This window comes from Sceloporus occidentalis, unplaced genomic scaffold (genome assembly GCF_023333645.1).
Source record: "Sceloporus occidentalis isolate IW3139 unplaced genomic scaffold, rSceOcc1.0.p SCAF_6, whole genome shotgun sequence".
NCBI lineage: Eukaryota > Metazoa > Chordata > Lepidosauria > Squamata > Phrynosomatidae > Sceloporus > Sceloporus occidentalis.
In genome coordinates this window covers 121,371,362-121,383,144 of record NW_028316986.1, presented here as the reverse complement: position 1 = coordinate 121,383,144, position 11,783 = coordinate 121,371,362, and the positions used below count along the sequence as shown (strand labels likewise).

General features: G+C 38.3%; 1 protein-coding gene across 2 annotated transcripts in view; it reads right to left on the bottom strand.

Annotated features, from left to right (window-relative positions):
• Positions 1–4,219: 4,219 nt before the first annotated feature.
• The window catches only part of ME1 (malic enzyme 1), a 161,564-nt gene continuing 154,000 nt past the window's right edge, over positions 4,220–11,783 (bottom strand). Inside the window, exons 12-13 of one of the 2 annotated variants that reach the window (XM_089530833.1) lie at positions 7,722–7,820; positions 4,220–4,644 (exon numbers count right to left, since the gene is read on the bottom strand). In XM_089530833.1, the coding sequence (XP_089386959.1) occupies positions 4,477–4,644; positions 7,722–7,820 (267 nt within the window). In that variant the 3' untranslated portion in view covers positions 4,220–4,476. The remainder of the gene's footprint in view (positions 4,645–7,721; positions 7,821–11,783) is intronic. The other variant, XM_089530832.1, reaches the window with a different exon arrangement.

The following is an 11,783-nucleotide window of genomic DNA, read 5'->3' as shown; positions in this document are numbered from 1 at the left end:
CTTATTGTGATTGTACTAACACATAAAGAAGGTGGCAGTGTATATGAATTAAATAAGAGCCAAACTACTGAAAGCGAGAGATCAAAATTTTGAACTGAATCCCGAATTATATACAATACCCAGCTGATACGTCTGGGGGTACTCTTGGATCCGTCGCTCCAGATGATGAATCAGGTAAATGTGAAGGTCAAGAGCGCCTGTTATCAGCTTTGGCTGATATGCCAGCTGCTCCCTTTCCTAGAGGTTAGGGACCTTGAAACTGTGGTATACGCACTGGTAACCTCCCGTCTTGATTTCTGTAAAGGGGCTACCCTCGTGCTCATCCAATCAGTACAGAATATGGCAGCCAGATTGGTCTCGGGCACAACTAGACAAATCATATAACACCAATCCGAAAATCACTTCACTGGCTGCCCATTAATTTCCGGGCCCAGTACAAGGTGTTGGTTATTACCTTTAAAGTCCTAAATGGCTTGGGTCCAACCTATCTTCAGGGCCACCTCCTTCCGTACATCCTCCCTGCACACTCAGATCTTCTGGGAGGAATTTGCTGCAGCCTATAAAAACTAGGCTGTATGTAACTGTCTGGAGGACATTTTCGGCTACGGCTCCCAGATTATGGAACGGCCTGCCGGATGAGATCCGTCATATTAACACGTTAAACAGCTTCATAAAAGCTGTTAAGATGGATCTCTTCTGGCAGGCCTTTCCTGAATAGACACCTGGCCACTAGAAGAACCACCTAACTTGTTGGACCCTTTCGCTGCAGTCACTGTTTTTATTCTGGTTATTTCTTTTAAGTATGTTTTATATGGTCAATTGTAAATGTATTTTAAGGAGGTGGGATTGGGGGGTATGGAATGTATATTTTAATGTTGTACGCCACCCTGGTTGCGTAGCACAGAGGGACAGGATAACAACAACAACAACATGCCTTAAGATACAACCCTAGTAATATCTCACTGATGCAGTAATTAAGGGTAGTCCAACACAGAGTTATCTGACCAAAATTAGGAGCATTGTCCTTAAAACATGAAAGAAAATGTTTCTGTCTTATCTGATGGTGAAAAGTGTCCTGGTCATGACTGAAACATGATGGTTGAGGCAGTGTAGTGGATCCCAGGGGTAGCCTGAAGTGACTAGAAGTCTAGAGTCAGTCAGTGTTCCAATATCTCAATTTGCAATCATTATTCCTGCCTTTCTTTTTAAATTTAACTTTAGTTGGGCATACTCGAATCCAGGACAGTATAGAACCAAGGCAATGATGGGAACTCCCAGCACATGCATAACAAGTATTCACTCCTCGTTGTCCAGCTTTATCAAAGAGGACTATGAGCCGAAAGAATCCTGGTGGAGGTTTCCTCCATCAGTGCCAAAGGGATGAGGAGAAACTGTCCCTCTCTGGTGTTGGGGGACAAAATCACTCAGGTTCATCCTATAATTGATATCCAAGTCATCTGACAGCCCTAAAAAGGATTGAAAGTACAACAACACTGCTCCATCACTCAAGTCTTTTGCAAACTGAGGTTCTATAAGCTTATCAAAGCTTTCTCAGTTCCAAGATTATTAATGACAGAAAGCTTCCCTGAAAAATAATATGCGGTGTCAGGAATTTTGATTTGCATGGCAGAAAGCCACTTTATGTGGGTAATCACTGACAAGTGCAGTTGCTGGATTTAGATAATCTTTATAACTCTATCACTATATTTCAATCCAGGAGTTGAAAAGGTTTAATTAGTCCAAAAGTGTACAACCTTTTCAGCCATGGAGGCTGCAAGCAAAGACAACTGCAAGCCTGAAGGAAGGAACAGGGCTCATGTTATAGACTGCTGATAGTTAATTCACAAAAATATGTTTAATAAAATTGTAGTGGTATTAAAAAGTGTCTACCTCAAGAAAAGAAAATTACCATTGCTATTAATGCTACTGTAGGTTTTGTTTTAAAAATTAGTTTGGTGGGAAATGTAGGTTTTGTTTTCTATGTAGACACCTTAGCATAAATAACAAATACATACAGTTCATATAGAAAAAAGTATATTCGTGATGGCTCAAAGCAGCAAGGTACATGTGGCCTAATAAACAGTTGGCTGTTAGTTTGTCTAACCACAAAACATTGTTATCCCAAATCTTGGCTCACTGAAATTTAATGTAGACCTTAGCTATAGTATAAAGTGTCATTTATCTTATCTCAAAACCCTTGGTTCATTTGAACCAAAAGAAGTGTAAAAGTAGATTTTTGTCTTTCATAGTGAATTCTGTGTGAGATGGTTTGTTTTGAATATCTGACACAAAGGTTACAAAAATGACTAGTAAAAAGTGAACAGTATATTTCACATGGGCATATGTTGTTGGCCATGAATAGTAAAAAAACCCAACCATATCGCTTGAGAATGTTGCCTATTATATGCAGAATGAGGTAATATGCATACATGGAAATACAATTAGTTTGGGGGGGGTTATCTTGCCAATTGCAGGAACAAATTGAATTTACTAATTAAATAACAGGAATCAAAAAATAGGTGTAAAAGAAAAGTTTTTTTTTTACAATGGAGGTAGACAAGCATCTGGATCCCCCAAGGTATTGCTAATCTTATTAATAAATGATCTTGAGTGTTGGATAAATAACAAAATTGCTAAATTTACAGGTGACACCAAAATATTCAGAATGGTAAAATCCTAATTGGATTTTACCAGGTGAATATGCAACAAAATGGCAAATGAAGATCAGGGTACATATGTGTAGAGTCACTGCAGATTAGGAAAAAAAATATCAAAATTTTGCAAGTATATTTACAGGGTCTGAACTGACCAGCTCTCTAGGAAAGAGTTGATAAACAGCTTAATGAAAATGTCAATGCAGTGTGCGGCAACCACGAACACACTGAAAACAAAAGAATCAATACTGTAATGCCCTTATATACATTTCTAGTACAGCTGTACTTTAGGATATAGTTTTAATTGCTCTGGGTTGCTAAAGAAAACACTTTAAGGATGGAAATGGTGCAGAAAGAGGCAAATGCCTGGAATTCCTGAAAATGATTGAGTGCTAGGAATTCTTCAGAAAAATGTTACTATTTAAGGGTGTGAGAGAAGCAATAGTGGTTTATATAACTCTAAAAGACGGGAGGAAATAGCTATAAAGGAATTTTTCTCCTTCACAGTAATAGAAGTCTGTCTGTCACCAACTAAAATTGACACTAGATTCAAGATTGCAAAAGAGAGGACTTTTTACAATGAATAATCCATGTACGCGGTTTGATGTCACAGTATATGGCTCCCGTTCAGATATCATTAAATGGAAATTAGCCAAATTAATGAAACATTCAAATTCTTTCAGCAGTTATTAGCCAAATGAAAACTGCCTGGAGACAAACAATGAGAGAAGATCTATGGCAAGGGTGGGAAATGTGCTTGTTGCACCAAACAGCATGGTCTGTTTGTCCTTTTCTAAAGGGTTGAAAACTCTCCCAAAGTGTTGTTTCCTGGCAATAAGAATTTTAAGATAAAATAAACTGGCATGCTTAGTCTGACCCTTTTGCCTTTGGACCTGTTCACTACATCCCTGCAGTCTGCTCTGTAGCTCCCTCTCCCAGATGGAATTCAGTGCTCGATTCCCTAAGTTTCTTGTATAGACTTTCCTAAAACATTCAGCAGGCCATTTGGAAAGACGTTCATGAACTACAGTCTCTTGTCCAGCATGGCTCTTAAATTAAATTGTAACTTTGATGAACAAAGCATTTTTTTTGTATTCAAACAACATTAATTCTTTTCCTTTTTTTTAACAAAAAAAGAGCACCTGTGTTCTATATTATTTAGAAAGTATTCATCACTAACGGTTCTAAAATTAAGGATAGCAGCATCCAAGACTTTCATCCTAGTTTCTTTTTTCATGGATTTACCAGGACTTACCCTCCATGTGAAAATCAGGCACACTGCTGGCTGACAAATGTTCTCAGTTGCACTTGAGCCAAGAACACAAAATGCTTTTTTTTCACCTAGAAGTATTTGTTCTAACATCAGAAAATAATAAAACATGAAATAAGTGTGTCACATTTTAAACAATCATGTTGATACAGTATATTGCTTTTTCACTCAATATTACTCTTCTAAGATTAATGGAAAAACTGTAGCACAGAACCATAATTTCATACAGATGTCAAGGTAGACAATAAGTACATTTCTACTTTGGTTTCTGTATTTATCTATTATTATAATGAATCTAGAGAATCCCTTTGAACTTTAAAAAAAGACTCAAATTATCCTTTATTCTCTTATTTGTAGACTAATTTTGCTTAATTAATTAACAAACTATTAAAATTTCTAACCAAACATCCATGGCTTTCAAAAGTTTTCAGGGCTGTTAAAAAGGAAAAGAAATATAACCTGAGTTTGATAAACTTGTGCTATGATTTAATAAATGATGAAAACTAGTAAGTATCCGGGTGCTTCTAGCATTGTTGCAGTGCTATTTTTCTGTTACAATTTTCCAGTCTGTATTTTCATGGCTTCTTTGGGCCAGGTGTAAGAGTCTGTCAGAAAGCTTTCATAGTCAGTGCTATAAATCTGGGAGCGGATGAATGCTTCCTTGTTTTCTGGCTCAGGATAGAAAGTGGCGGTGTTCTTGCTGTAGGCCTCCTCTACAATCTAGGAGAACAAGACAGGTTCCTCATTGTTAGAATTTTACATTAACCTGAGAGATAGTTTATGATGGGGAAAGTGCAAAATTTACTATCAGGTATCTGATTCTCATCAGACTGAGACCAAAGAACTCAGTTTGACCAAAACATTTCTTTTTTCCTTTTGCAAAAAAGCAGCTAGATTTATGGGGGAAATCACTGACACATAAATGTTGGAAGGAATTGTTATTAGCACAAAAACCTATCATTCGTATTAAATTGCTCAGCGCCAAAGTAAAAAATGACAGTCTTATGTTTTATAGAAGGTAATTCATTTTACAGACCATACTTGTTTATGTAAACCATCCAGTGGCCCTTTCACGCCACATAACTGTTAGAAGTGAAATCATGCTTAGCACTGAAGAGTCAAAAATGCCTCAGAAAGGGCTACAGAAATAGGATTAGATCGTTTGAGTGACCCAAAGTGTCATCCCTCCTTGCCTGCAACTGCACTACAGAAACAATCCCATTTGAGACCACTTTAACTGCTCTGGCTCAATGCTATGGAATTCTGGGATCTGTAGTTTTGTCCGGTATTTATGCACCTCTTGTCAGAGTACTCTGGGACCACAACAAACTACAGTTCCAAGAATTCCATAGCACTGAGCCACAATAATTAAAGCAGTGTCAAACTGGATTATTTCTGCATTGTGTATGTAGCCCTTATCTACGGTATTATTATTATTATTTTATTTTTGTAGTTTAGTTTTTCCTAATGTCTGTAGAATTCAGTGCCTTTTAATACAGCATCCCTTGAGATTTTGGATTTAGGACACTCAATTTAAACTCAGGCTCAGCATTAAAGGAACTATTCAAGATGCTGAACCCAATGCTCAAAATCAGTTCAGCACCTTGGATAGCTCCTTTGAAGTTCAGATTAAAAACTAGAGCAGATTCACTCCTCACTGAAATGGGAGCCACCATCTGCCAGAGTTTCAACTACTGTAAACAAAATGCTGTGTAGGCTTACTTGGAATAGACTTATCAATCTATTTTCAGCCGCCATATCTCTCCCATGTGTTCATACATAAATCCCTTCCATCCTGTTTGTGTATTAATCTGAGTTGCTGTTTTTTTTTTAAAAAAAGTATCATTTTTTTAAAAAAAAATAAATATTATAGGATAAATCCAATATTGTGTGGCTTCCTCTTACCAGCCCTTAATCCTACCTGGAAACACAAGATCCAGAGGGTTAGATGATTCCCTGTTGGATACTGGACTGCATATTACACCAATACTTGCAGGAATGCATCTTCTTTTATCTTCTTGCCCAGGAGCTCTAGTTTTCAGAAGCCACCTTTCTTCAGGGGCCATTCAGTGAAATAAATACATCATGCATTCACAAGGAAGAGGGATATCACTGGTGTCTTGACCATAAAATGCCTCTCCAAAGGAGATTTTGGCTCAAGTCCTTTTAGTAGTCCCAATGAAAGGACTGCTGAACTGTTTGAATCCTGTTAAATCAATGAGTTTATTCTATTTGGGAGTAATAATAGGATTCAAGCCATGATTGATACAAATCTTGTTTGGGAAATATTCCCCTTTATCCAGGCATTATAAACTTTAAATATTACATTTTATGTTTACATTTTTAATTGTTATTTATGCAATTATATGTGGCTTGATGAGTTTTCAGCATCTTAATTTATTATTTTTTAAAGAATGTATTTGTATCTTTGTAGAACAGTATACTGACTATTATGGATGAAGGGTGAGTTTTCTTTTTTAAAAATATAAACATATAGTTAAAATATTTGGTTGGGACACTGCATGGGTTCAGCATTAAAAAACCTCATCATTTAGACTGATAATAAAATCCACTTAATTGTACTGTCTACTAAATCTGACTTTTAAAGAAAATCCTTTGTTTGCTGAAATGCAACAAAGAGAAAACTTTCTAACCTTGCTGAGATATTTTGCTACACATAGAATGCTGGTTTTCTTGCAAAGTCTGCAAAAATGTGTTTTGACATTCATAATATCATATATTATGAGGATGACAGGAGATGAAAGATGATTAATTTTTCTACACACAGCTGGAATGAATTACCATATGAACATAAGAGAATCTTTATTCATAGAAGCTTACAGAGGACAAAGGGTGATCTTTACATGAGATCACATATGTCCCACTCAGCAATAAATGTAAGAACTGGATGACTCCTGGGAGATAAGAAAGAAAGATTGGCTAGAGAGAAAGACTGGCCATACTGGACAAGGAAGCAGAGATCTCTTGTCTTTTTTATATTTTAGTGAAATATAAACCCTGGGAGAGAAAATTGAAGCCATTCTCAATGCTATTTTTTTCCAATGAAAATTTTCCTCAAATTCAATTTTCCATGTAAGGGAATATTTACATATCATGTGAAACTGGGTTTGGGGAGAATCATATTCAACTCTCCAGTGAGCATGGAGCTCACTACATAAGCCATATGTCAGTCACTACCTTTCAATGGCCCTATTTAGACAGGCCTTTGCAGTGCCCCTGTCACGTGCTAGGGGTTGGCCAAGGGCACACCGCCCATACATGCCTCACCCCTAGCACGTGACGAGGGCATCAAAATGGCAGCGCCCTGTACACACGGGTGCCATCATTTTGACGTGACGGACACCTAGCGCCCACACATCCCAGCGTCATTGTGATGCAGCGAGTGAGCCATTGGTGCGTCACAATGGCACCGCAGAAAGAACCCGCTTTTTGCGGGTTCTTTTTGCTGCGCAAGGGAGCCGCGCAGTTTGTCTGCTACAGCAAAACAAGGCACGGATAGACCACCCTTTAGGGCAGTCTGTATCCTGCTAATAAGTCCTAAGGAACAAACATGAGTTTCATGAAAACAACCAGCAGGTGGCTGAACAGATGGTGCAGATAAACAATTCAATCATATATTGCTATTGCTTTGCAATGAATCATGTTATACTGCTATCATTCAAAGCAGTTCCTCCCTTATCAAAAGAAAAATGACAAAAGATGTCATTAAACTATAACAATCACTTAAAACAACGAATTAACTCTGTTATTAATCAGAAGGTGTAGAATGAACTTACTTTTACAGCAATTTTCAGAGAAACCTCTTGAATTGATGCTAAAGGTGGATACAAACGACCCTCTTCTAAATGCTTCTTTGAAACCTGTTGACATATAACCTGGGAACAAAACAAAAGACACTTATTTTTAGCCTTCCATATTGCAGATTTTTTTTATTTGAATTTTTTAAAAACCCTTTGCCACAGTAATAATACCAAGGGTGGGGTTCTGTGACCATTCATCTATAACAAGCTACCCAGGGCTTGTATGCTATCATGCCACTACCTTTCCAAGGTGATGATACTGCATGCTCCAGTGAGGCAAGAGACTATGGTGGCAATGCTACTGGTAAAGTATCTCATGCCAGACAAGCTTTTGTTGAGGAGTCAAACTAAATGTTCCAAACAGCTATTGGGCCGCAGCAGTAGTGTGGGTGGTGGTGGTGGTGGTGACAATGGCAGTGGTACCATAGCTAAAACTTGTCAGTGGAGCACAGAAAGTGGAAGAGTAACCCCCTTTTGAATGTCTTTACCATGAAAACCTTATGATGAAACAATCCAAAATGAAACCAGAGGGAAAACTAGACCTGAGAGATTGTCACATGAGGCTAAAAAGTGGTATTAAAGCAGGATAGTTGCTTCTATGATTAAACCTTATCAGATGATGTCATAACTGAGCTACAGCAGGTCTGTCATTCAACAAAAAAGGAAGAACAAGGGACCTCTTTTACTAGATCTGAGAAATCCAAGGGAAATCTAAACCAAGGGCCTTATCACATTACAAAAGGAAGACAAGAGGCAATGAGATAGGAGATAATCACACCGGGACAGGATCGCTTCCCCGTTCTTATCCCGTCTGTGACCCATCTACAGTATGACCCGAGTGGAAGTGATTGTGCGAATCACTTTCACATGAAAGCTGGCTGAAAAGAGCTTTCAGCCATCAGCTGAAAACACTTTCTGCCATCATCATGGTAATAACAGGTTCTTCTCTTATTACAAAAGACTGGAAATGACAGGAGAAAGCACTTTCAGCTCACAGCTGAAAGCGCTGTGAAAGTGATTTGTGCTATCACTTTCACTCACGCTTCCTGAGCAGCTAAATGATAGGTTCAGAGCACTAGCAATTGAAAGTGATTTGTGCAATCACTTTCACTCACAATTCCCTGCTGGGCCATATTTGAAAGTTCTTCCCGGTGGGAAGGATGGGACAGGACAATGACGGCCCATCCCTCATGTTATAATCCGCACAAAAGGGGCTTTTTCTTTACCTTCTCACATGGCCACAAAGCACTTCCGTGCTGTTCCCAACAGAGTCAACAGTAAAACCCTGCTTTTTGTCATGCAGAAAAATCTATTTGGCAAAAGTCACACTTTTATGGCAGGCTCCCTCTGGGGGGAGAACAGAAGTCCTATGGGATCATGTGGGAAGGTAAGCAAAAAGCTGCTTCTATCCCATTGCCTCTTGTCTTTCTTTGGTAGTACAATAAGGCTCCAAGAGTGGAGACACTATATGATCATCAAGGGAACACATTACATGATGAAGTAGAATTAAAAAGAGGATGGAAACAAAACACTAAAAAACTATATAAAAGAGATGAAAGAATGACAGATTAATTCAAGGAATGAACCTACAGTTTAACAGTAGAAGCTGTACTGACAGCACTTGAGAGAAACAAATCACAAGGAAAAGATGGCACATCAATAGAGGTGCTTCATGCTACAGAGACAGAATCTACTCTAATTCTAACTCAAATCTCCCATGCAAGCTAAATGATGCTCAAAATTCTACAGCAACTTTTATCATCTATGGAGTGAGAAATGCCAGATGTCCAAGCTGGGTACAGGAAAGGAAAAAGGATCATATTGCAAATGCACATTGGATAATGGAGTGCACCAAAGAATTTCAGAAAAAGTCAGCCTGTGCTTTATAGATTATAGCAAAACCCATGATTGTGCAGTTCTGGAAAAACTTTGAATCACTCTTAAAGAAATGAGACACATAAGAAGACACGACTCACTAGAAAATACAATAATGTTTGCTAATGTGGAAGGCAGAAGAGGAAGACTGCATTACAGATGGATAGACTCAATTGAGGAAGCCATAGCCCTTAGTCTGCCAGACTTGAGCAGCGCTGTTGGTATTAGGGTGACCTCTTTGTCTGTCATTCATAGGATTTCCAGAAGTCAAAGTCAGCTTGACAACAAGGCTTGTGTCATCTTCCTGTGCCATAGCAGGATCCATCACTAATGCCTATCTTCTTTCTACTATACCTTTTCCAGCCCAGTACAAAGTGATGAGCGACACAATTTAAAACTTCCCATAATCCCGCTGTGTTCCCCTACAGCAGCAGTTCCCAACCTGTGCTCTAAGGAGCCCTTAGGGCTCCATGTGTACTTTCCAGGTACTCTGCAGCCGCTCCAAGAAAATGAAAGAAATAAAAACTGAATGAAATTAAAGAATAAGAAACACTACTCCTAAACACAATTAACTTGTAAGGCATAGGGTAGGCCTCTTAGGGGCTCCACCATAGAAATTGGTTGTAAAAAGATTGGGAACCCCTGCTCTAGAGTATTTAGGGGAGACCTCATCATGGCAGCAAGTACCAGCCGTCCATCATAGCTAAGGATGTGTGTATGCTGTGGCCCTTTGTTAAGCTCAGAGTGGGGAGGACCTTGGGTGTTGTGAAGGGCAGAAGCAAATACCAACATTCACAATGGCTAAAACAAACACACAAAAATCATATGCAAGTGTAAATACCACCAACACATGTTAACCACCTCATCTAAACAAGGGTGGCTGCCTTATTGCTCAGAATTATTTTGTGAACAGCCACTTCAGCATTTCAGTTTCCTCACTGTTTACAGTACCCTCTCCACAACAACATGGTGGGGATAAGACCATGAAGTGTGTCACAATGGAAAACCATGCCATAAAAATGTATTAGTCATCAAAATGCGACAAGACTTTTTCTTGGTTTAGCTACAACACATAAGACACGTACCAATTTAAATATTCTTCTATAGAATTTTCCTCTGTGTTCAGAATGATTTTCAACAATCAGATTACATGAATACTTGGAACATCTTTTGATTCAACAAACAAGTTACATAAATACTTTTCAATGTCTAACTGAAAGCTGCGTCAACATTTGAGGCATATAGAAAGCAATGTTCATGAAAGATGGACCAGTTGTCTTCAATCACTAATTCTATATATCTCAGTTACTATTAACAAGGTTTGCTGAATAGTGGCTAGGGTCACACCTAATTGTTTGGATAGCACTCTGAGCAAATACAAGAGATGGCAAGCTACATCCCACTTTGGATGCTCAGTAAATTATTAAAAGCAGAGGAAAATAGGGGGAGACCTCAAAAAGTTACTTTGGAATCTCCTTGAAAACTGTGCCATTTGGAACACTTTCCCCACTCTGTTGAAGATTATTTAAAAAGAAGATCTCATCCATTTTATTTCTGTTCCACATCTAATCCTCTGAGTGTCTGTAGAGCAAACTGACAGCTTTACTGGAGAAGCTACCTCCTTGGAACAAGTAATGATGGACACTCTGTGTGTTGTTTGCCTTCACGTTGTTCTTGACTTATGGTGACTCTAAAGTAAACCTATCACAGGGTTTTCCCCGGATATACTACATGTGGCTATATGAGATGGTAGGAACAGCCGTAGGATGACTTCATTAACTAAGGGGGTAAGTGCTAGAATCTAACAAGAAGTATATTGTCATGGACTTAACTAAGTCTATGTGATCCTGAATTCCATTCACTGTTTAATTATTTGTTCTGTTTTCCTTGCATATAGTCCTTGAGATATTTTGTACCTTGAGACCTAGTCCATCACTACTCACACAAAAATCCTTTTTTAAAAATTCAAATAAGACATTACCTAGCACTAGCAGTTACCACTTTTTGAAAGTAAATATAAACCAAAGATTTCATATCATGTTATTTACTCTTTTTTTAATACAGGGAAGTGTTAATAAACCACTGACAGTCATTCTGTCTCAATTTATGTGCTTCTGCAAGTCAAGAATCCACAAGAGGGTGCTAAAGTAGTTGAGAAAAGGA